The 26,648-nt window shown below is 40.4% G+C and overlaps 1 protein-coding gene across 4 annotated transcripts in view; it reads right to left on the bottom strand.

The window, feature by feature from the left end:
• Positions 1–26,648, bottom strand: part of COL14A1 (collagen type XIV alpha 1 chain) — a 226,161-nt gene that overhangs the window by 153,037 nt on the left and 46,476 nt on the right. For all 4 annotated transcript variants that reach the window (XM_046025660.1, XM_046025646.1, XM_046025653.1 and 1 more), the window contains 3 exons: positions 3,011–3,166; positions 2,077–2,196; positions 209–373 (listed from right to left, as the gene is read on the bottom strand). In XM_046025660.1, the coding sequence (XP_045881616.1) occupies positions 209–373; positions 2,077–2,196; positions 3,011–3,166 (441 nt within the window). The remainder of the gene's footprint in view (positions 1–208; positions 374–2,076; positions 2,197–3,010; positions 3,167–26,648) is intronic.

Here is a 26,648-nt window from a genome sequence, read left to right on the forward strand (position 1 = left end):
AGGTGTAAGGTACATGAAACTTACCATCGCCTTCATCTTACATGTAATGAAGCTGGGCTCAGATCACAGGACTGGCTACGACTAGAGTCAGGACTAGAAACTGTCCAGGTCCCCTGAATTTCAATAAAGTGCACTTGGCATTACATATTGTTTTAACTGGTTGGGTGTCTGTGCCCATGACTGAAGTAGAACCATGAATAGCACATACCTATGGCAAAGAGTTCGACACCAGATTCACGGAGGTTTCTAGACGGTGGGATAATGTCATCTTGGGATTTTCCATCTGTGATCAAAATGCCAATTTTGGACACTCCGGTCCTTGATCCTGCTTCTGGTTTAAAGCTATTTTCAAAAATGTAGCTCAAAGCAAGACCTAGGAGAAAACAAGAAAAATTGAACACAAACTAGTCACCTCTAATTAAAATCCTTCCAGTTCTGAAAAATGTAACCATGACATGAGTTACTTATTGAGCTAAAAGTTTATTAGTTATGAATTTTCATCTTCAGTTTTTGAAATGACCTTTTTCTCGACAGCTCTGATGAAAACTCGAAAATCCACCAGAATAGAGGTAATATGAAAAACTGAACAGTCCATCATTTCAGAAACTAGCATTTATAAAGAATGTTAAGTTCATGGCCAATCAATGTTGACAGATCTGTGTACAAGAAAATGTAAACCTTAATAATTCAGGATGAAGCAGGAATACCCACACAGAAGCAACAACCCCAAATATTACCAAAAATTTGTTTACAATGGCCTAAAGAACCAAAAATTCTCTCTCTCTCTCTCTTTTTTTAGGGATAGTGGAGGCGGATCCAAAATGATCACCAAATTCCTTCCTTTTGATCATGACACTTTTCATCCAAAAAAAAAAAAAAAATAAGAAAGGCTGCAATATTGTTCTAAGATTTGTGTTTAATGAAGTTTTTTTGTTGTATTAACAAAAAGATTATGCCTCAAACTGGCAAAGCAATTATCAAGATTTCCATGGTTTAGTTAAAAGTCAATGATAGTGTTGTTACTGTTTAAAATGAGCACCTGCATTTTACACCTAAAGAAGAAAAGATCAGGTACTAAGGTTAAATCCTATGACAACCCATTGTGGCTGCAAAAATTATAATCTAAATATTCTTACAGTCTTTGTTTACCAAAAATACTGGTGAGTCAATGATCCATAAATATTTTTATGATAAAACTACTGATTGCAGTGTAAGGGCAAAGAAAATACCTTCCTTGAAAATAAAGAGGGTAGAAATTTGTTTTCATTTAAATGATGGGGTGGCTAGGGGTACCTGGGTGGCTCAGTTGGTTGAGTGTCCAACTCTTAATTTTGGCTCAGGTCATGACCTCAGTGTCCCAGGATCAAGCCCCACATCAGGCTCCATGCTAAGTAAAGAGCCTGCTTAAGATCCCTTCTCTTGGGGCACCTGGATGGCTCAGTGGGTTAAAGCCTCTGCCTTCAGCTCAGGTCATGATCCCAGAGTCCTGGGATTGAGTTCCACATTGGGCTCTCTGCTCAGCGGGGAGCCTGCTTCTCTCTCTCTCTCTCTCTCTGCCTGCCTCTCTGCCTACTTGTGATCTCTGTCTGTCAAATAAATAAATACAATCTTTAAAAAAAAATCCCTTCTCTCCCTCTCTCTCTGCCCCTCCCTCCCCTAGAGCTTGCTCTCTCTCTCTCTCTCCCCCCAAAGTAAATAAATAAAATATTTTTTAAAAATTAAGTAATTAGTTAAAAAAATAAATGATGGCTAGATGAGAAAGCAGGTAAAAAGAGGAAAATGAACTGGCAGAAGCTAAGACGGCCAAGACAGTCCCCAAACATTGCCAGCCTCCGCTTCGCTCCATCTCTTCCCGGCCCAGCCAAGCCCTTCTGGGGACATTCACGTAGCAAAAGGAATGGCATGTCTGGGTCTTAATTCTTAAGGCTGAGTTTCAGAAAAGAGCCAACTAGGAATTCCAGATTTTAGCTGAGTTTAAAAATACTATGCCAAGTCTTACAAAGTGGCAGAATGAAGAAATGAAATGAATTTTGGGGGAAGATTAGTTGCTAAAAACATGAACTGAATGAAACATACCTGTTAGTGTATTTCCTCCTTTATAGGGTAGATTTCGGACCGCTTCGATGACCTCATCTTTTGTGCTAAAGGCATTCAAATGCCATTCTATTCTGGGGTCGCCGCTATATTGTGCAAGACCTGGTAAAAAAAGATGAGACAGCCCACCCAGAAATGAGGGATTACTCAAAGATCTAGTGAACTATTTGTGAAACCAGAATAATAAAGGGCCTGATCTTTATAACAATTCTTTCTCTGCTTCACTATTTTCAAAAAGAATTCTTGGCATCAATTTCAGGAATTAGTTTGGACATATCTTGGGGCAGGAGGAATGTACATATTTTCTAGCCATTTAGAAGTGAGCACCTAATTAGGTACTTAGTACTTAAAAAACAAATTTGATTGTATTTTAGATAAAAGGTCTAGATTTACTGGTTCATTTTTATCCTCAAAGAAATGATTTTGCTTAATGGCTATATAAAAGTGAAACTACGAGACTCTATATGATAAAGGCATGGATTTATAACTTTTTTTGATCTTGGCTAGCATTAACTTGGCAAAGATTATTTTGTACTATAAAACTACTTCCAATTTCCAATTTTCTTAGTTCAAAATTCCACTGGATTCCAGTTTCCTTTAAATAAAAAGAAATCTTCTACCTGAAAAAATTCTTAAACCAGTTGCAACTTTAAACGTTATTATTATTATGAGGCAGAGAAGATTTTGACATTTTTGAAAATTAAAATGTGTTCAGTAATTACTCGAATGACAGCATCATTCAGCATAAATTAGCAGGAACAGATATTTATTGATCCAAACGTGTGCTCTTAGGAATATCACCACCATTGACCCTGTAATTCTAGAAGCTGCTCTCTACAGTTTTTTGAACGCTCCTATGAAGCTTCCCAGCGTATCTAGACTGACAGCTGACTTCGGCTAATAACAGAACATGTACCAATTCGTGTCTTCTCTGAGCCCACGTCAAAGGCCGTCACCAGGTTTTCCAGGAAAAGTCGAACCAATCTGAAGTTGAATCTGCCGATACTCCACGAACCATCAACCAGGATCACAATATCAGCAATGGCTGGAGTTTCACAGAAAAACTTCACTTCTGCAAAACACAACCCAGAAAAATATCTGTATCACTGCTGGACCTTAAAAAAAAGTGATTCTATTTCATATATTTCCGATAACTTAGTGCTAATAATACAAGAGAGTCCCTATTAAAGCAACGGTGTTTTTACAACGTTTCTCTTAAATGCATTCTTACTAGGAAAAAAAAATGTGGTAACAGCTGGCAGCAGAGTGAGTGTTCTGGAAATAGTTAGCAAAACACTGGCAGGTTCGCACTGTTCTGGCACCTCAAGCCTTCTGTGTGTTTTAGAGAGTAGTGTCTGCGAAAAAATCATCCAGCTCTGGGCTTTCTTGCCCGTAGATTCTTTCCAGGAAAGGTCTTAGCAACCAGTGTGAGGGAGTCAGCAGAGATGGGATGATGGCCAGAAGGCAGAGAGGCAGCTCTCCTGTTCTGATAAGTTACCCTGGCGGAAGTGATAGAAAAGAAATAGGGGCTTCCTGAATCCCAGGAAAAGTCACAGCCATGCATTTAATCTAGGAAAGGTACACAACGTGATGGGATGAGCACTGGGTGTTACATGCAACTGATGAATTACTGAACTCCACCTCCAAACTAATGATGTACCATAGGGTGGCGAACTGAATGTGAGTAAAAATTAAAGAAAAGAAAGGTACACAGACCTTGGCTAAAGTTGGAAGGGTTTGTGGAAGAAGAAAATTGGGAAAGGGCCCAGGAGTTTCCCCATATTCAAATTCTTTTGCATACTGCGTCCATATGACAATAAGACTTTGTCCCTAAAAATCATTTAGTAATTGATTCTTGAAATGGCTCAATTAGGCTGTAGAATAAGGTGTTAGAAAAAGAGGCCCAGATGCCAGAGTGCTACTACCCTAAGCTTTACCCTTAGAGAAAGTCTAAGCTGGAGTGATCTTGGCAACAAAAGAAGAAGCTGTCTCATGAAGGGTAGGTCTGGGCTTGACTAGGTGTCACCCAGAGCCAAGATACTAAAATATTCCTAATGTATTTCAGAACCTTTAGAATTCTGCAGTATTGTTAGTACCTTTAGTAACATTGCCTTATACTCTAGTTTGTGCTTCCAAACGGGCTACTGAACTTTGCTCAATGTTCCTATTCGGACTACTGATCATGACGAGTGTGTGTGCGTTTCTTTGGGTCCATGTCAACTTCTTGAAACTGACCAGCTAATTCCTATCTCATTTGTTTCCTAACATTAAAATGATAATAAAACAATATTTGAAATGCAACATTGTTAATGTAATGGGACCAAAACAAAGAAGTGTTTATGAATAAATTGAATCAATTTTTCCCCCAGGGGAAAAATAATCAACCTACTATGGTTGGAGTAAGAAATTCAATAGATGCCCCTGAACCTACCAGGTCACATTATTCTAAAAAAATCTTGTGTTTTTTTCCCCCCTCAGGCATAAATATGCATGGAATACCTAGATCCTTTTACCAGAAGGGAAAAAAAAATGTACTTGCCAATGAAATAATCAGATACTCATTATGGAAGCTAAACAGTACAGCTCAATAAATCCAGAGTTTACATATTACATTTTTGGGCACCAAATCTCCCTTCTTTAATAATAAAGTACAAAGCCACTACACTGAAGTATTCTAAAACAGAATGGTTGCAAGAAGTCATGGGATAAAAATTAATTTGGCTTTTGGAAATAATCAGGGAAAATTGAAGTCTTTTGAAACTTTAAGAATCTATTTCTCTCAGTGTTTATGGGGAAAACTTACTGCAAATGGAGAGTCCTTTTCTTTCTTTTCCAAAACTATTGGGGGGATACTGTTTCACTTTTTAATAAATTGTTTGAGTGCATCGTAGATAAGGTCTTAGAAAAGGAACCATTTCTCCCTGCTTATTTTGAAGAGGACTATAAAAACTGATACTTTATGTGACAGCAAAAATAAATGAGTTCCACTGAAATGCAGCAATCGGGATGACTGTTGGCAACATACCATTTGGTAGGTAGCAATATTTGGTGGGGGAAAATAGGAATCCCAGAAGATTATTAGTGGCATGGTATCTTTTTATAAAAGTAAAATAATTAATATAAAAGTACTCCCTTGTTAGAAATATATATGGGCACTGTAGATCTAGAAGGGGGAGCTGGGTGATGAAGACAGAGTCCAAGACCATGGTTGTCTTGGGTGAGAAGAACCAAAGAATTGGGGTGGCAGTAAAACCCTCTGGTGATAAGTGGGTTGAGGGCAAAGTCTTAGCTTTTCTGGGAAACAGAGGGGTTTGAGTGATTGTTATGCCATTAAAGAACAATAAATTAGGTAACTAATCAAAAATAACCCTACTTGGAATGCAGCGAATATTGACTAGAAAAATAATTTCCGTGTTTACATCATACAACTTAAACAACAAACCTTAAAGACAAGGTACAATTCCACATACTTCATTTGAAATTAAGGCCTCTGTGGGCCCTGTCTTCTAACTAAAGACCAGCATCTGTTACATCAGCAGAAAGATGCTGTTTTTAAGATATGGTTAGATTTTGGAAGTCAAAATATATCATTGGTTTTGCAGTTCAAAGCTTGATTTCTCTTCAAGATTAGTGCACACATACTTGGGAACTGTGGAAACAGCATTTTTTTTTTTTAATGCCCTAAACCCTGATCATTAGCTCTAAGACCTACCCAAGCTCAGTGATGCTCACGGCTATTTCCCATGGTAGCAGGCACAAACACGGCACATCCAGCCCCACTAAGATTTAGCGTAGGCAGAACATTCTGTGCATATGGTTTGTGCCGGGCGTATCCTGCCAAGTGTGTTTGTGCCCAAGGCAGACCGATGTTCAAACACCTGGGACAAGAGGTAGTTTTAAAGTTGCCATGTTCAAGTTCAATAATCACACATCTCAAACATGACTCCAGCTGCTCTAGTGAATCTTTTAAAATATATATTCAATTTTTATTAATTTTGAGTGTCTTCTGGGTGTCTGAGTAGCTCTCTCAGTTAAGAGTCTGCCTTCGGCTCAGGTCATGATCTCAGGGTCCTGAGACCGAGTCCCACATTGGACTCCTTGCTCAGTGGGGAGCCTGATTCTCCCTCTCCTCCCTGGCTCCTGTCCTCTGTTGCTATCCCTCTCTCTCAAATAAATAAAAAAGATCTTTTAAAAAATAATAATTTTGGAGCATATTCAAATCTTATTGAAAGTCAGAGCCCAGATTCAGCACTGATGACAAACGATACCTCCTTCTACCAGAAAATAGCTACCCTGTGTCTCAGAGAGGGACCACTCAGAAAAACAACAACAACAACAACAAAGCAAAGAAACCTAATGTTTAATCTTTAAATGTGTTAAAGAATCAAGTGGTAGAAAACCAGACACATCTGGGAGCCCAGATAAATGTCGTGCAAAATTCTGTAGCCAAATGTATTTTAAAAATGTATTTAAAAGAGATAAGTACATGTCCACATTAACCAAGCTATGGGAAGAGCCCAGATGTCCAACCACAGATAAATGGATAAAGAAGACCTGGTCTATGTATACAATGGAATACTACTCAGCCATCAAAAAAAAAGAAATCTTGGGGTGCCTGGGTGGCTCAGTGGGTTAAGCCTCTGCCTTTCGCTCAGGTCATGATCCCAGCGTCCTGGGATCGAGCCCCGCATCGGGCTCTCTGCTTGGCGGAGGGGCCTGCTTCCTCCTCCTCTCTCTCTCTCTCTCTATGCCTGCCTCTCTCCCTACTTGTGATCTCTATCTGTCAAATAAGTAAATAAAATCTTTTAAAAAAAAAAGAAATCTTGCCATTTGCAATGGTGTGGATGGAACTGGAGGGTATTACGTTAAGCAAAAACAAGTTAGTTGGAGAAAAACAAACATCATATGATTTCACTCACATGTGGAATTAAAAAACAGAACAGATGAACACAGGGGAAGGGAAGGAAAAATTAAATAAGATGAAAACAGAGAGAACCATAAGAGACTCTTTTTTTTTTTTAAAGATTTTCTTTATTTATTTGACAGACAGAGATCACAAGTAGGCAGAGAGGCAGGCAGAGAGAGAGGAAGAGGCAGGCTTCCGCTGAGCAAAGAGTCCTATGTAGGGCTCGATCCCAGGACCCTGGGATCACGACCTGAGCCGAAGGCAGAGGCTTTAACCCACTGAGCCACCCAGGTGTCCCACCATAAGAGACTCTTAACTACAGGAAACAAACTGAGGGTTGCTGGAGGGGAGTGGGGGGAGGGGTAACTGGGTGATGGCCATGAAGGCAGGCACTTGATGGAATGAGCACTGGGTGTGATATGCCACTGATGAATCACTAAATTCTACTTCTGAAACTAATAATACAATATATGTTAATCAAATTGAATTTAAATAAAAGACCCCCCACAAAAAATCATGAAATCCCACAGTTTTGCTAGTTATCAAGCTGCAAATCAGCCTAGCAGTCAAATATGACTGTGAGTTCTTCAAATCAAACCATAAACAGTTTATTGATAAAATACAAATAAATAAATAAATAAATAATGGTAAAATACAAATAAATAAATAGACAAATAAATGGGATGTACATGTCCTTTCATTGTTAAAACAGTATTCTGTAATTAATTACAATAAGAAAATAAATCTTTCTGGCCCTCCATATTGTATTTAATGTTAAAGCCAAAGAGCAGGGAAAATGATTTCTTGAACGGTATTTTAATTCAGCTCTTTGCTTACTATTGACTTATCTAAAATGCAATTCTGAAAATGCAGCGAGTGTAAGAGAAAAAAAAAAAAAAAGGAAAAGCTCAGCAGCTGATGGCAACCAAAGGAAAGCACCCAATCTGTGAATTAGATCACTAGCCTAACACTGAGGTCACAGATGGCCTCAGAAGGAGCAGCTCCTGGAAACCAGCGATGCCCGATGTGAAAGTTACATCCATCGTGACATTCAGTGTTAAGCCCTCCACGCTCATCTATGTTTTCAGACACCACAAGACCTCTAGGACACAAGTACTCTTTTTAATGGTCCCACTTCCAGCCAAAAAGTATGATATACCTAGATTGAGTGATTTGCTAAGAGGTCATACACTGAAGAAGTGTCAAGGCTGGGGTTTGAACCCCACTGTCATATCTTTAAAATCTAAGATTTAGGGGTGCCTAGGTAGCTCAGCCATTAAACGACAGACTCTTGATTTCAGCTCTAGTCATGATCTCATGGTCTCTGGAGCTAGAGCCCCACATTGGGCTCTGTGCTCAGTGAGGTGTCTGCTTGAGATCCTCCCTCCCTTTGGGCACCTGGGTGGCTCAGTCAGTTAAGCATCTGCCTTTGGCTTAGGTCATGATCCCAGGGTCCTGGGATTGAGCTCAACCTCAGGTTCCCTGGATGGCAGGGAGTCTGCTTCTCCTTCTCCCTCTGACCATCCCCCCTGCTCATTCTCACTCTCTCCCTCCCAAAACAATAAAAAAATAAACAAAAATCTTTAAAAAATAAAATCTAAGCTTTTAGCCAAAAGGCTGTATAGACTTCTTTAAAAAAAGAGAGAGATTTTATTTATTTCTTTGAGAAGAGAGACAGCACATGTTGGGGAAGAGGCAGAGGGAGCGGGGATTTGAAGTTGACTTCCTGTTGAGCGTGGAGCTCCCCCTCAGGACCCTGAGATCACACCCCGAGCTGAGATCAAGAATCAGAGGCTTAACTGACCAAGTCACCCACAAGGCCAATGGGCTACATAGGCTTCTGTAAGGCACTCTACATCATACAAATTTAGAAAGCAGAGGAAAAAGTCTCCAATATGAAGGGGGGTCCCCACAGAACTGGCCCCTGCTGTGACCACCACAGCTAGTATGTGTCATTTGCAAGCATATAATTTAATATTGTCTGTCTAAAACTTTTTCCCTTCCCAGTATAATACACTTAATACTTAAATAGCCCATGCAAAAAGCATCTCTTTAACATTAATTTTATACCAATTTTACTGTGCTACTGACATCCTGAGAGAATTCTGTGTTGAAAATATGTTAATTCAAGCACCCCTACCTGTCCACAGGGGCTTTGCTCCAAGCCAGTTCCTCTAGAACCAAGCAGGAGAAATGAACCCTTCCCAACCACCACTGCCCCAGGGTTCTTAATAAAAGCTTTTCAGTGGATCACCAAAAAACAAAAACAAAACCCCTGAATCAGTATAAATCAGTCTACTCTAAACTTATTTATTAATTTGATATTATGAGACTAATTTTCTGGATAACATTTACTTATTTATTTATAAATTTGTATTTAATATTTGCTGTATACCAAGCACTGTTCTGGGCACTCAGGAACACAGCAACATTCTTGCCTCCCTGCTGCTTAAATTCTTAGTAAGAAGAAACACACTCTAGCAAAACCATGTAAGTTCAGATATTTTAAAGTGATTTATAAAAATAAACATGGGGGGAGGAGTCAAGATGGCAGAGAAGTAGCAGGCTGAGACTACATCTGGTAGCAGGAGATCAGCTTGATAGTTTACCTAAACATTGCAAACACCTACAAATCCAACGGGAGATCGAAGAGAAGAAGAACAGCAATTCTAGAAACAGAAAATCAACCACTTTCGGAAAGGTAGGACTGGCGGAGAAGTGAATCTAAAACGACGGGAAGATAGACCGCGGGGGGAGGGGCCGGCTCCCGGCAAGCGGCGGAGCAACGGAGCACAAAATCAGGACTTTTAAAAGTCTGTTCCACTGAGGGACATTGCTCCAGAGGCTGAACCGGGGTGAAACCCATGCGGGGTCAGTGTGGCCCCAGGTCCCGCAGGGTCACAGAAGGATCGGGAGTGTCAGAGTGTCGCAGAGCTTGCAGGTGTTAGAACGGAGAAGCCGGCTACAGAGACAGAGCCGCGGACTGAACTCTCAGCTCGGGGTTACCTTGAACTGGTCGCGGGCTGGGTGAGCTCGGAGCGCGGCTAGAGGCTGGGGATACGGGAGTGATTGGGTGCTGTCCTCTGGGGGCGCACTGAGGAGTGGGGCCCCAGGCTCTCGGCTCCTCCGGGCCGGAGACTGGGAGGCCGCCATTTTCATTCCCGTCCTCCGGAACTCTACGGAAAGCGTTCAGGGAACAGAAGCTCCCAAAAGCGAACCCGAGCCGATTACTTAGTCCGGCCACCGGTAAGGGCGGTGCAATCCCGCCTCGGGCAAAGACACTTGAGAATCACTACAACAGGCCCCTCCCCCAGAAGATCAACAAAATATCCAGCCAGGACGAAGTTCATCTATCAAGGAAAGCAGGTTCAATACCTAGGACAGCAGCAGAATTCCAGAGGAGGAGAAAGCAAAGCACGTTTTTTTTTTTTTTTTCAATTTTTTTTCTTTCTTTTTTTTTCTTCTACTAAATTTTTTAAAACTTTTACCCTTTTCTTTTTTAACATTTTTTGACTAGTTTATCTAAAATATATATTTTCTTTGTTTTTTATATTTTTTCTTTATTTGTTTTATTTTTTTAATTTTTTCCTTTTCTTTTTTTTTTTCTGAACCTCTTTTTATCCCCTTCCCCCCCCTCCACAATTTGGGGTCTCTTCTGATTTGGTTACAGCACATTTTTCAGGGGTCTTTGCCACCCTTTTAGTATTTTATTTGATCCTTCATATCCTCTTATCTGGACAAAATGACAAGGCAGAAAAAATCACCACAAACAAAAGAACAAGAGGCAGTACCGAAGCCTGGGGACCTAATCAACATGGACATTGGTAATATGTCCGATCTAGACTTCAGAATGACGATTCTGAAGGTTCTAGCCGGGCTCGAAAAAGGCATGGAAGATATTAGAGAAACCCTCTCTGGAGATATAAAAGCCCTTTCTGGAGAAATTAAAGAACTAAAATCTAACCAAGTTGAAATCAAAAAAGCTATTAATGAGGTGCAATAAAAAATGGAGGCTCTCAGAAACCCCCAGTTTGTTTTGTGAGATTAAGAGTCATTTATGGTTTGTCTCCCTCCCAATCCCAACTTGTTTCATTTATTCTTCTCCTATCCCCCTAACCTCCCATGTTGCATCTCCATGTCCTCATATCAGGGAGATCATATGATAGTTGTCTTTCTCCGATTGACTTATTGTGCTGTGAAGTGTGTAAACCTGGCAATTCACAGACCTGTACCCCTGGGGATAAAAATACATTATATGCTTATAAAAAAAAAATTGGAAGGGGAGGCAAACCATAAGAGACTATGGACTCTGAAAAACAACCTGAGGGTTTTGAAGGGTCGGGGGTGCAAGGTTGGGGGAACCAGGTGGTGGGTAATAGGGAGGGCACGTATTGCATGGAGCACGGGGTGTTGTGCAAAAACAATGAATACTGTTACGCTGAAAAAAAAATTAAATAATTAAAAAAAAATGGAGGCTCTCACCGCTAGGATAAATGAGACAGAAGAAAGAATTAATGATATAGAAGACCAAATGACAGAGAATAAAGAAGCTGAGCAAAAGAGGGACAAACAGCTACTGGACCATGAGGGGAGAATTCGAGAGATAAGTGACACCATAAGATGAAACAACATTAAAATAATTGGGATTCCAGAAGAAGAAGAAAGAGAGAGGGGAGCAGAAGATCTATTGGAAAGAATTATTGGAGAGAATTTCCCTAATATGGCAAAAGGAACACACCCCATCACCTAATAGTAAAATTTACAAGTCTTAGTGACAAAGAGAAAATCCTGAAAGCAGCCCGGGAAAAGAAGTCTGTAACATACAATGGTAAAAATATTAGATTGGCAGCAGACTTATCCACAGAGACATGGCAGGCCAGAAAGAGCTGGCATGATATATTCAGAGCACTAAACGAGAAAAACATGCAGCCAAGAATACTATATCCAGCTAGACTATCATTGAAAATAGAATGAGAGATAAAAAGCTTCCAGGACAAACAAAAACTGAAAGAATTTGCAAACACCAAACCAGCTCTACAGGAAATATTGAAAGGGGTCCTCTAAGCAAAGAGAGAGCCTAAAAGTAGTAGATTAGAAAGGTACAGAGACAATATACAGTAACAGTCACCTTACAGGCAATAGATTGGCACTAAATTCATATCTCTCAATAATTACCCTGAATGTTAATGGGCTAAATTCCCCAATCAAAAGACACAGGGTATCAGAATGGATAAAAAAACAAAACCCATCTATATGTTGCCTACAAGAAACGCATTTTAGAAGACGCCTCCAGATTTAAAGTGAGGGGGTGGAAAACAATTTACCGTGCTAATGGGCATCAGAAGAAAGCTGGGGTGGCAATCCTTAGATCAACTAGATTTTAAGCCAAAGACTACAATAAGAGATGAGGAAGGACACTATATCATACTCAAAGGGTCTGTCCAACAAAAGATCTAACAATTTTAAATATCTATGCCCCTAACATGGGAGCAGCCAACTATATCAACCAATTAATAACAAAATCAAAGAAACACATCAACAATAATACAATAATAGTAGGGGACTTTAACACTCCCCTCACTGAAATGGACAGAACATCTAAGCAAAAGATCAACAAGAAAATAAAGGCCTTAAATGACACACTGGACCTGATGGACATCACAGATATATTCAGAACATTTCATCCCAAAGCAACAGAATACACATTCTTCTCTAGTGCATTTGGAACATTCTCCAGAATAGGTCACATCCTGGGTCACAAATCAGGTCTCAACCGGTATCAAAAGATTAGGATCATTCCCTGCATATTTTCAGACCACAACGCTCTGAAGCTAGAACTCAATCACAAAAGGAAAGTTGGAAAGAACCCAAATACATGGAGACTAAACAGCATCCTTCTAAAGAATGAATGGGTCAACTAGGAAATTAAAGAAGAATTGAAAAAATTCATGGAAACAAATGATAACAAAAACACAACAGTTCAAAATCTGTGGGACACAGCAAAGGCAGTCCTGAGAGGAAAATATATAGTGGTACAAGCCTTTCTCAAGAAACAAGAAAGGTCTCAAGTACACAACCTAACCCTACACATAAAGGAGCTGGAGAAAGAACAAGAAAGAAACCCGAAACCCAGCAGGAGAAGAGAAATCATAAAGATCAGAGCAGAAATCAATGAAATAGAAACAAAAAAAAATAGAAAAAAATCAATGAAACGAGGAGCTGGTTCTTTGAAAGAATCAATAAGATTGATAAACCCCTGGCCAGACTTATCAAAAAGAAAAGAAAAAGGACCCAAATAAATAAAATCATGAATGAAAGAGGAGAGATCACAACTAACACCAAAGAAATACAGACAATTATAAGAACATACTATGAGCAACTCTACACCAACAAATTTGACAATCTGGAAGAAATGGATGTATTCCTAGAGAGATATAAACTACCACAACTGAACCAGGAAGAAATAGAAAACCTGAAAAGGCCCATAACCAGTAAGGAGATTGAAACAGTCATCAAAAATCTCCAAACAAACAAAAGCCCAGGCCTGACGGCTTCCCAGGGGAATTCTACCAAACATTTATTGAAGAACTAATTCCTATTCTCCTGAAACTGTTCTAAAAAATAGAAATGGAAGGAAAACTTCCAAACTCATTTTATGAGGCCAGCATCACCTCGATCCCAAAACCAAAGATCCCACCAAAAAAGAGAACTACAGACCAATATCCTTGATGAACACAGATGCAAAAATTCTCACCAAAATACTAGCCAATAGGATTCAACAGTACATTTAAAGGATTATTCACCACGACCAAATGGGATTTATTCCAGGGCTGCAAGGTTGGTTCAACATCCGCAAATCAATCAATGTGATACAACACATTAATAAAAGAAAGAACAAGAACCATATGATACTCTCCATAGATGCTGAAAAAGCATTTGACAAAGTACAGCATCCCTTCCTGATCAAAACTCTTCAAAGTGTAGGGATAGAGGGCACATACCTCAATATTATCAAAGCCATCTATGAAAAACCCACCGCAAATATCATTCTCAATGGAGAAAAACTGAAAGCTTTTCCGTTAAGGTCAGGAACACGGCAGGGATGTCCATTATCACCACTGCTATTCAACATAGTACTAGAAGTCCTAGCCTCAGCAATCAGACAACAAAAGGAAATTAAAGGCATCCAAATCAGCAAAGAAGAAGTCAAACTATCACTCTTCGCAGATGATATGATACTATATGTGGAAAACCCAAAAGACTCCACTCCAAAACTACTAGAACTTATACAGAAATTCAGTAAAGTGTCAGGATATAAAATCAATGCATAGAAATCAGTTGCATTTCTGTACACCAACAACAAGACAGAAGAAAGAGAAATTAAGGAGTCAATCCCATTTACAATTGCACCCAAAACTATAAGATACCTAGGAATAAACCTAATCAAAGGGGCTAAGAATCTATATGCAGAAAACTATAAAGTACGCATGAAAGAAATTGAGGAAGACACAAAGAAATGGAAAAACGTTCCATGCTCCTGGATTGGAAGAATAAATATTGTGAAAATGTCCATGCTACCTAAAGCAATCTACACATTTAATGCAATCCCTACAGCCACATGCAGAAAAATGAAATTGGACCACTTCCTTACACTACACATGAAAATAGACTCAAAATGGATGAAGGACCTCAATGTGAGAAAGGAATCCATCAAACTCCTTTAGAAGAACACAGGCAGCAACCTCTTCGACCTCAGCCACAGCAACGTCTTCCTAGGAACATCGGCAAAGGGAAGGGAAGCAAGGGCAAAAATGAACTATTGGGATTTCATCAAGATCAAAAGCTTTTGCACAGCAAAGGAAACCGTTAACAAAACCAAAAGACAACTGACAGAATGGGAGAAGATATTTGCAAACGACATATCAGATAAAGGGCTAGTATCCAAAATCTATAAGGAACTTAGTAAACTCAACACCCAAAGAACAAACAATCCAATCAAGAAATGGGCAGAGGACATGAACAGACATTTCTGCAAAGAAGACATCCAGATGGCCAACAGACACATGAAAAAGTGCTCCACATCACTCGGCATCAGGGAAATACAAATCAAAACCACAATGAGATATCACCTCACACCAGTCAGAATGGCTAAAATTAACAAGTCAGGAAATGAGAGATGCTGGTGAGGATGCGGAGAAAGGGGAACCCTCCTACACTGTTGGTGGGAATGCAATCTGGTGCAACCACTCTGGAAAACAGCATGGAGGTTCCTCAAAATGTTGAAAATAGAACTACCCTATGACCCAGCAATTGCACTACTGGGTATTTACCCTAAAGATACAAACGCAGTGATCTGAAGGGGCACGTGGACCCGAATGTTTATAGCAGCAATGTCTACAATAGCCAAACTATGGAAAGAACCTAGATGTCCATCAGCAGATGAATGGATAAAGAAGATGTGGTATATATACACAATGGAATACTATGCAGCCATCAAAAGAAATGAAATCTTGCCATTTGCAACAACGTGGATGGAACTAGAGGGTATCATGCTTAGTGAAATAAGTCAATCGGAGAAAGACAACTATCATATGATCTCCCTGATATGAGGACGTGGAGATGCAACATGGGGGGTTAGGGGGATAGGAGAAGAATATATGAAACAAGATGGGATTGGGAGGGAGACAAACCATAAGTGACTCTTAATCGCACAAAACAAACTGGGGGTGCTGGGGGGAGGTGGGGTTGGGAGAAGGGGAGGGGGGTTATGGACATTGGGGATGGTATGTGCTATGGTGAGCACTGTGAAGTGTGTAAACCTGGCAATTCACAGACCTGTACTCCTGGGGATAAAAATACATTATATATTTATAAAAAATAAGAAATTTTTAAAAAAAGGCAAAGTTACAACCATAAAAAATAAATAAATAAACAAAATGATATAAAGAGTAATTGTGTATGGGTGGGGGGAGTGTTACTTTGGTGAGAATGACATGAAATTACCAAATCAGAAGTCTTCCTTTTAAACCATATAATTCTTTTTATTCTAATAGCATTCAAATTAACAATCTAATTTGGTTTCTATAGGAATATTTACACCATGTTCATGGGTAAAAGTGTTCACTAACATAGTTAATGGAAAAAGAAAAGAGAGAATTAACAAAAGCAGATTTTTTCTCTTAGGCAAACTCCTATGCATCCTTGAAAACCCAGGTCACACTTCACAACTGTGTAGAGCTTTTCCAACAGTCCTCAGATAGGACTCATTGCCCCTAACTCAATGCCTCTGCATTTGGACATGGTTTGCTGTATTCATAACACTAGACTATTATGATTTTTTTTTTCCATTTCTATCTCCTTGATTTGACTGAAATCAGTAAGAGAAGAGAAATTTGCATCTTTTTTATTTCCTTTGTCTGGCCCAATTTTTGCCACGAAGCACATCAATGAAGTACATTGAACTGTGTTGTTAAAAAGGAATTCCTCTTTTCACATAATTTATCCTCCAGCAAGGCATTAGAAAAAGGAACCATGACGGCTCAGTGAAACATAGTGTCTCCTCTCATCCTGGCTCACTACCACACAGGGAAAGTGGATTACAGATATTTAAGGATTGGGGACATTGTATCAGATTTGCCTGTCTTCCTTGCTATTTTTCAAATGCACGAGGCAAAGATGGAAGAAAGGAAAGCATGTACTATATTTACTCACATAATCTCAGTATGCCCTCAGAAAATCTCACGATGATTTTCACCACAACTGGGTGGATTCATTTAGTGGCTTCAAATTATTTTTTCTATGCCACTAGCAAAATACCTAGCTAGGCCATTAATTACACAAGACATCTGAAGGAAAACTGTGGTCACAGAACAATTTTTCACTTAAGCCTCTCATGAGGTTAAGTGAGGACTTCCAAACCTAAAGAAAAGCTTACTTCCAAGACAGGCTTCGGCTACGTCCCTGACCATTATTTTTTAGAGTTGACACTATTTTACCAATGGCTCTAAAAAGGGCTTTTCAATACATTGGTACATTCTGGTTCTTTCAATGTTCTTGGGGGTGTTGTTATCTCCTCATTTTTTAAAAAAGAAATTGAGGTTCAAAGAGACAAGAGAATGAATGAATCAGTGTTTACACCATAGTCAGGACTGGATGCCAAATCTTCTAAAGGTTTGGTCCAACACGACTTTTTCTTTTCTTTTCTTTTTTTAAGATTTTATTTGTTTATTTGACAGAGAGAGACAGGAGAGAAGGAACACAAGCAGGAGAAGTGGGAGAGGGAGAGGCAGGCTCCCTGCTGAGCAGAGAGCCCAACTCGGGGCTCGATCCCAGGACCCTGAGATCATGACCTGAGTCGAAGGCAGACGCTTAACCACTGAGCCACCCAGGCACCCCCAACGTGATTTTTCCATCAGACTATGTACCACCATCACGGAAAATGTCCTCATATAATGCAACATGGATGGTCACTAGTTCTCTGTCCTATTAATGTTACAAGCTGTCCATCTAGCAGGCGGGGAGCAGGAGCTCATCTCAGTTGTGTTTATTGACATGAATCAGGGTGAGATTAGCACTCATTTCCTCTAGTCCAAGTGGAGACTTCCATTCAGAGCATCCTTGACAGATGACTATCCTACCTAAAACAGCATCCCCCCCCATTCTGTTTTTTTAATTAATTAATTAATTAATTAATTAATTAATTTATTTATTTATTTTGCAGGACTTCTTTGTAGTAGAATAGTTAATTTTATGTATCAACTTGACTGGTGCACAGGGGGCCTGGACTTTTGTTTGAACGTCATTCTGGGTGTGTCCATGGGGGCTGTTTCAGGATGATGTTAGCATTTGCATCTACAGACTAAGTACATTGCTCATCCAATTGACTGAAAACCCGAGCAGAGCACAAGACTAAGGAAAAGGGACCTGCACCTGCCTAACTGCCTTGAGCTGCAACAGTGGCTCCATCTGAAACATTGAAACATTGCCTGTTCTTGGACCTCGAGCCCACCGGTTTTCAGACTAAAACTTACACCATCAGCTCTCCTGTGTCTCCAGCTTGCTGACTGCAGACCTGGGGACGTCTTAGCCACCAAAATCATGTGAGCCTATTCCTTATAATAAATCTGTTTATACCTATATCTACATATACATAGAGAGAGATACAAGTATAGATATGGATAGATATTGACATAGATGTATAGTTATCATAGTTACATAGTTATATACACATGTAGTTATTTATTTATTGACTGCAGAAAATAGTTATCATTGCTTCCTTTTTTTACAGTAATAAAAAATTTAAAAAATTAAATAAAAAATAAAAAATAAAAAAAATAAAAAATAAAAAATTTCACCAGGAGCTTTGCATGTATCTTTTCCATTCAAGCCCCATATTCATCCTACAAGGTAGGTGTTTTTCTTGCTCCACTGCAAAAGAGAGGTTAGAAACTTAGAAAGTTTAAGTAACTTGCCCATCATCACACACTGAGCAGGTGGAAAAGCTGAAGTTCCAATCCAAGACTGACATCAAAGCCTGAACCACTTCGCTATTGTCCTAAGCAGCTCCCTTCGCAGAAGTATTTGCAAGGAAGGAAAGGAGGACTAAGGAAGGGAGGAAGGAAGGAAGCAAGGATGGTAGAAAGGAAGGAAGAAGGGAGGGAGGGAGGAAGGAAAGAAAGGGGGAAGGAGGGAGAGAGGGAGCCATTAAAAAGAGCATGAGGTTGCCTGGGTGGCTCAATCAGTTGGGCATCTGCCTTCAACTCAGGTCATGATCCCAGGGGCCTGGGATCAAACCCCATGTTGGGTTCCCTGCTTAGTGGTGAACCAGCTTCTCCCTCTCCCTCTGCCTGTTGCTTTCCCTGCTTGTCCTCCCTCTGTTGAATAAAATCTTAAAATAAAATAAAATAAAAAGAACATGAAATCAAAATCATACCCTCTTGCCTTCTAACCAAAAGAACATCTCAGCAGTCACTCGGAGCCCTGCACAGGCCTCCCTCAGAGCCCAACAGTAACTGACAGTCCCATAAACATCACATTAATTACATTTCTCCTCTGCTCAAAGGCTATAAGGGACCAAGAGAAGACAATAAGCTGTCTTCAAATATTTAAAGGACTGGCATACAAAGGATGGGTTAATAGTGTTTTGTGTGTCCACAAGGAAATAGATTTCAACTCAATTCGAGAAAGAACGAATAGTCAAGATTTCCCTAGATCACAGGGAAACAGTGCGATCTCTGTCAGTGAGCAGATGGAGGTTAACTGTCAAGGGCGTGATGGAGGCTTCTCAACCACCTCTCAATAGGTGGAACTCTGTGGCTCTCCAAGCACCTGGCAATTCTACATTTTAAGATTACTTAACCTCCTATGCATGGTGCTCTTCAAAGCTTTCCATAATATAAGTCCACTCGATCTGGCCCTATTGATTTCACACTTCATGCCAAGAAAATAGCCCTCTTTTCCCCCGCAAATGGTCCCATCTCTCAGACTTCTGACTCAATTTTTATCTCCCCTTCTGTCTCCACCATTTCTATCCTTTCTAACCTTTACTTAACCCTACGCAAAATACCTAAAATGGATTTTACTTCCTTGGAAAATATATGGTCCTTTAAAAATACTTTCATATAGAGTTTGCTTTAACATTTATTTGTACAATTATCTGGTTATTTCCTGATTTTTCTAAGATAATACAGACTCAAGAGAGGCTGTTTCACCCGAACATCTTTATTTAGGAACAAAACTTGCTCAACTCCACAAGCCAGGTACTGCATTCACATTTATTTTCACGTCTACATATAGTACTACATGACTTGGGCGTGTGTTCACGTTGGTTGTTAGGTGATTTTCTGAAAAATGCAACCACTCAATCATCTCTGTAATTCCAATTCATCCATAACAAACAGATTCTGACATTTTGCTATTTCTAAGGCTGAGATCCCTACTCAATCTGACAGCAACAGTCAGGCCTGCAGGTGCAGACACAAGAGGTTTAATACAAAATTCTTAGATAAGAAGGAAGGTATCAGTCAGACAAGCCCAAGCATTCCTACAGGGGACAGACTCTACCAAAGTCTATAGCAGCACTCATAGCTCTAAGATATCTGATTAAAAAAAGAAAACCCCATACGTTACAAGTTCTTTTAAAAATGAGGGACTTGAGGGGCACCTGGGTGGCTCAGTCAGTTAAGCGTCTGCCTTCGGCTCAGGTCATGATCCCAGGGTCCAGGGATGGAGCCCCCACATTGGACTCCCTGCTTAGCGGGGAGTCTGCGTCTCCCTCCCCCTCTGCCCCCCACCCCCTGCTGTGTGCGCGCGTTCTCTCTCGCTCATCGCTCTCATTCACCACTCTCTATTTCAAATAAATAAATAAAATCTTTTAAAAAATGAGGACATTTGAAAACTTATTTAAGGAAGAACTATGTTCTCTTCCTACCAGAGAAGTCACAGGCAAGAATGATAAAATCTGCTGGAGGCCCACAGACAAGGTGTGAAAATCCTTCTAAAATGTCTTAGCAAGAGTGGGGGACAGGCGGACTAAAAGAGCTAGAAGTCTATTGCTAGGACAATCTCATCCCCTCGCCCGCAGGAAATCTTGTAATTTTATATACACAGGTATAACGTACTTTGCAGGTGTTCAATGGTTATTTTCTGAATCACTGATCCTGCCTCGTGTCCCTCTGAATTACTGAAAATATTAACTGTAATGCTTCACATCAAGAGAAAAAAAACCCAGAAATCAGTTTTATGCTTTTTTATGATAAAAACATTCTTTCCGTTTACAGTCTTCCTGAATCTTCTCCACAGGATTGTGACCCTCTCTCCTTGAATCTAAAACATGCCGCATCCAAATATCAACAAAGAGCTGTTGATAATGTGAGACACTCTGTTGCATTTTGTATGTTATTTTTTCTTCCAAACGAAGACATTAAAGCAACAGGAAATGGAAAATGGGTTGGAGACTGACTGACCTTGAGTGCCTGAGATGTCCCAGGCCTGTCATCCCTGTGCTAGCAGTTTATCCTCACATCCCTGACTTTAGTTACTCTGCTTTTGCCGATGAAGAAAGTAGGGCTCTGAGAGGTCAGTAGTCCTCCCTTACCCATGGTCCTCCCTTATCCTGCGGTCATCACGGTCTAGAAGCAGATGATTCTCCCTCTGAGGTATCATCAGAAGGTCAATGGGAGCCTAACCCTTCAACACAGTGCCTAGGTCATTCCCCTCACTTCATCTCATCACACCAGCATTTTATCTCTCACACCATCACAAGGAGAAGAAGGCATGTACAGGACTGTAAGGTAATTTTGAGAGGGAAAGAGAGACCACATTGACAGAACTTTGATCACAAGGTAATGTTATAATGGTTCTGTTTTATTAGAACTTGTTATTAACTTGTTGTTAATCTCTCACTGTGCCTAATTTACAAATTAAGCTTTATCATAGGTATGCACAAATAGGGAAAAGGATTGTATCTAGAGCGTTCAGTACCATACATGGTTTCAAACACCCACTGGGGGTCTTGGAACGCATCCCCCACGGATAAAGGGGGGACCGCTGTATGCCTAAGGTTGGACGGCCAGGTGGCAACTGAGGGAAGATTTCACTCCAAGAGATGTTTGACTGCAAAGCCTGGGTGTTGTATTCTAAGCCACAGTGATCTCACAAAGTAATGAGGAAAATAAGGGTGAAAAGAGAAATTCAATATGGGAAGGAAAAGGTATTCTGATAAAAATGTTTTTATTTATTCTCTTAAACCTCAGGCTGGAAAGCAATTCATATCATCTTCTGAAGTCTCCTTTGAGCATATTTGCACAGACTCAGGGACCTATGATGTGTCTCACACCTTACCTGATAGAGCATTCTTTGCTTGCTCTGTGCTTCTGTGAAATGTTCTGGAATGCTTGGAGGGAAGAAGTGAGGGGCAGAGGGCTGTAATTATATCACAGCTCCTCTGTTAACACAGTTGTAACAGATGAGGATTTCTCAACCCTTTTTTTAAAATTAATAAATTTGTTTCTATGTAAGACACATCAGAAGTTTATTAAGCAAGCTGAACTTGAACTTCTCAACCTTTTCCTTACTAAATTAATAAATAAAATTATTTAACATCGCTTTTTAAAAACAGTAGGGTTTTTTCATGGGGGAGGGGCAGAGAAGGAGAGAGAATCGTAAGCAGGCTCCACACCCAGTGCAGAGCCCGACAGGGGACTCAATCCGACAATCCTGAGATCATGACCTGAGCTGAAATCAAGAGTCAGACGCTTCACTGATGGAGCCTCCCAGGTGCCCCTAAAAACAGGGTTTTGTTTAATACACCAAAAAGCTGAGGAGCACATAAGAGCACATAGCAAGATCTCTGTCATTGAGAAATGGTTTCAACCAGTCCTTCCATTCCTCCTTGTTCTGATTTTGTCTTTTGAAGTCTTATCTTTGAATCTGGAGTTCCACATTTTCCCCAACACGGACTCAGGGTGTGACTATCTACTTATGCTCTTCAGAACTCTGTTCTATTAGATCCCTTCTCAAACCTACATATTTTCTTTTTCATAGTCTGTCAATCCCTTCTCTCGCTTTGAATATTTCCGTGACTTTAACACTATTGTTTATTTAATCGTCTTCAGGTCACCATTCCATAATTGAAATCCATGGATTCTGAGACCACCCTTTTTGTGTCTTCTGATTCTTACTCATGGCACACGGTTTACTTCTGTGTTTGAAAAATTTGGATTCCAACCTCTTTCTTGGCATTGTTTTATTTATGGCCATCTTTAGAAATTGAGTTCTACGTCATGCCTCCAATGGGTGGGTTTTGTGTTTGCATCTGCTAGGCACCTTCCTTTTGCCAACTCTGAGCAATTTTTATAGTAAGCTATTGAATGGGAGGATCCCAGAGCATTTGAAGAGTGTGAATTTGAATGCTTGATTTGAATATAGTATAGGCCCATGGTTATGAATTCTCAAGAAGTTATCCCTCACTCAGGGCACAGGCATAGACAGAAAGCCTTCAACAAATTCTCCCTGTGCATATTTTAGTCCACCCTGGTGCTGTTGCTGGAACACTGTATCAGCTGTTTAGATAATAGTAATTTTAACAAGAAAAAAAGAAAAAGGAGGAAGGGGACAGGGAAGCAGAAGAAGCAGGAAAAGGAGGAGGAGGAGCATCTACCGAGCTTGTCCAAGGGCCAGGCACCCACCTAAACACTTTATTGTGTGAATTCCAACTCACAACCTAACTCCAACGTCCAGTTTATGAATTAACCCAATCCCTCCCTTCTCACCTCTAAGAGTCAAGATCTAACCAGCATTAATCTCCAAGCCCCACCCATTCTCCTTTGTTGTCACTGATCTTCCGACTCCTGCCTCCCCAGAATTCAGATCCACAGTAGTCCCATTCTTGTTGAATTGAACTCCTAGCCCTGAGCTTGGTATGTCTAAGAACCAGAATAACTGGTGGAAAAGGTAGTCAAATTTCTAATTTATCTCTTAACTCTGAGCCAAGAAACCATAAAATTAACAGAAACTAAGCAAATTTATTAAATAAATTTAAAAAACCACCTTCAGAATAATCATGTTTCCTGGCTGCGCTCAGCCACAATAACGATACATAATGCAGACCTGACTCTTCTCCAAGAACGCCAAGTCCCTGCCAGACTATGTTAGTGGAGTGAGGGTAGAATCCTGCCTACTGGGAGCATCAGTGATTCCCAGTGCCCAACGTAGCTCTCAGCACCAAGGGGGTAACCGCCAAACCTCCTCTATGGATTTATTGTTAAATCAATAACGTGAAAGATTGATCTATGGTTAAATTGACTCATGTAAACTCTACATCGGGATATCAGTAGCCAATATGTATGTAGCACTTACTAAGTTCTAGGTCCTTGACACATGTTAACAGATTCAATCTTCACAACCAAATTTTGGGAGTGGTCATGTCTCGGATTTGAAAAGAAGTCAAATGGGCTAGATGTATGAGAAGCTACATCCACTGAAGGTTTATGTGGGGGAGCACATCTATGCAATCCTTATCGGAAATATCAACACATACCTGCTGTTCTCAAAAAAGCAATTAAATTACTCGGTTCATCAAACAATTCTGTTCCAGAACATTCAAAAGCAAGGAACAGCAACCTTTTTCTGAAAAGGGCGGGATAGGAAATGTTTTAGTCTTTGCAAGTCACAGGATACCTGTTGCACTGCTCAGCACTGGTTTTGTGGGAAAGCAGCTACAGGCAATGTGTAAACGATCGAACACAGCGGGTTCCAATAAAAGTTTATATAAGAAAACAGGACTGGGGGCGCCTGGGTGGCTCAGTGGATTAAAGATTCTGTCTTCAGCTCAGGTCATGATCCCAGGCTCCTGGGATCAAGCCCCATATCGGGATCTCTGCTCAGCAGGGAACCTGCTTCCTCCTCTCTCTCTCTCTCTGCCTGCCTCTCTGCCTACTTGTGATCTGTCAAATAAATAAAATCTTAAAAAAAATTAAAAAAAAAAGAAAACAGGACTGTATGTGAGCCATAGTTTGCCACTCCTCAAAAGAATAATTTGTGCTCATTTCATTCTTTTCCTATGGGAAAAATAACCTCCCTTGATCTTCTCGTTGTAGAAAACTTAAAAAAAATTCATTATGAAAAAGCAAAGGAGGGGACGCCTGGGTGGGCTCAGAGGGTTAAGCCTCTGCCTTCAGTTCAAGTCATGATCCCGGAGTCCTGGGATTGAGCCCTGCATCGGGCTCTCTGTTTAGCAGGGAGCCTGCTTCCCCCTCTCTCTCTCTCTGCCTACTGCTCTGCCTACTTGTGATCTCTCTCTCTCTGTCAAATAAATAAATAAAATCTTAAAAAAAAAAAAGCAAAGCGGGTCAGAGGTCTTAATTGAAAAACCACAAAAAGGGGGGAAAAACCCCTCTATAGGACTTTTCCTATCTGTTTCATAATCTCTTTCAATCAGGTTCTGCATTCTTGTGCAAAACACCACGAATAACTGAAGAAAGATGTTTGGACAACAAAGGAGAAATAGCCGTTGTGGCAGACACTCCAGTATTATGCTCAAAGGCAAATACCACTTGTGTTTGTGAGTTTGTCTTGGATTATTGAAGAAACATGTACAGTCAATTGAAAGCAAGTAACTCTTTCGCTGTACAGCAATTTCTGTGAAGGATCTTCGCTCTTTCCATGTAAACGAGAACTCCAAACTATGTGAAATATGTCTGATTGTATCTCAACCACTATCAGTGTGGACTCTTGGACCAACAACTGTAGACTGTAAACACAATAAGGAGCAGCAGAGTTCAATGTGAAACATGGGACTGACACACTTGGAAGAGGGGTTGTGGCAAGTGGTACATTACGACTCGGGCGGGGAAGGCCTTCTTGTTGCCTGCAGGCCCTGGAGCCATTCTTCTCCAATCATCCGGGAGTCCTAACTCTTGCCTGGATTGTCACCACTGTTGACAACTCACTTTTTTTTTTTTAAGATTTTATTTATTTATTTGACAGAGAGAGATCACAAGTAGATAGAGAGGCAGGCAGAGAGAGAGAGAGAGAGAGAAGCAGGCCCCTGCTGAACAGAGAGCCCGATGCAGGACTCGATCCCAGGACCCTGAGATCATGACCTGAGCCGAAGGCACCAGCTTAACCCACTGAGTCACCCAGGCGCCCCGACAACTCACTTTTTAAGACAATCCTCCCCCACAGCCAGTGCCCTCAGCATCCTCACCAGCTCCGCACACACACCACAGGAGCCCCTGCCAAACACAGGAAGCCACTTCTTCTTCCACAAAACCCCTGACTGTCTTTGCCCTAGTCCGGGTCCTGATCACTGCAAGAAACGCCTTGAAATAGTTCCTGCCTGACAGTGGGCTCAGGGAAGTCCCCTCCATAATCATGTTTATTTTTTTTAAAGATGTCATTTATTTGACAGAGAGAGAGAGAGAGAGAGCATAAGCAGGGGGAGCAGCAGAGGGAGAGGGAGAAGCAGGCTCTTTGTTGAGCTCCTTGTTGAGCAGGGAGCCCTATGCAGGGCTTCATCCCAGGACCCTGGGATCATGACCTGAGCTGAAGGCAGACCCTTAACCGACTGAGCCAGCCAGGCGCCCCTATAATCACATTTAGTGAGTAAAGCAAATGCACCGCTGGAGGAATAAAGGGTCCTGCATGTGTTCATTCACAGTTATCGAAGCATGTGTCTAAGTGATTCTTACTTTTTCATTGTCCATTTTCCTGTATTTAATTCACTTCACTGATCTTTCATTTTAAAGTGCAGGAGGAAGGTGAGTCAGGGAAAAAAAATAAAGAATTGGGATATTTAGGAATATCAAGCTATAGCTAAATGCTGAGGCGAACTCTAATCCGTGGATAGAAGATAGATTTCACATTGAGTGCCATTCTTTAAGCGCCGCGTGGTGAAGAATGCTAAGCTAAAACTCAGCTGAGAACTGACATGTAAAATGTTACTGAAAAATATTTAAATATCTGGGTTTTTTCCCCGCAAAAAAGAAATAGTAAAGATAAATCAGAAACTAATGAGTTTGGTCATTTAGAAGGAGTGAATAAAGCTAGGTAGATGAAACAAGGACAGTGACACTTCTTTTGAGTGTTACCCTTTTGTATAATTATTTTGCTCTTGGAACCACATTCATGTTTACACATTCTAAGCTAA

This window comes from Meles meles, chromosome 1 (genome assembly GCF_922984935.1).
Source record: "Meles meles chromosome 1, mMelMel3.1 paternal haplotype, whole genome shotgun sequence".
Lineage (NCBI taxonomy): Eukaryota > Metazoa > Chordata > Mammalia > Carnivora > Mustelidae > Meles > Meles meles.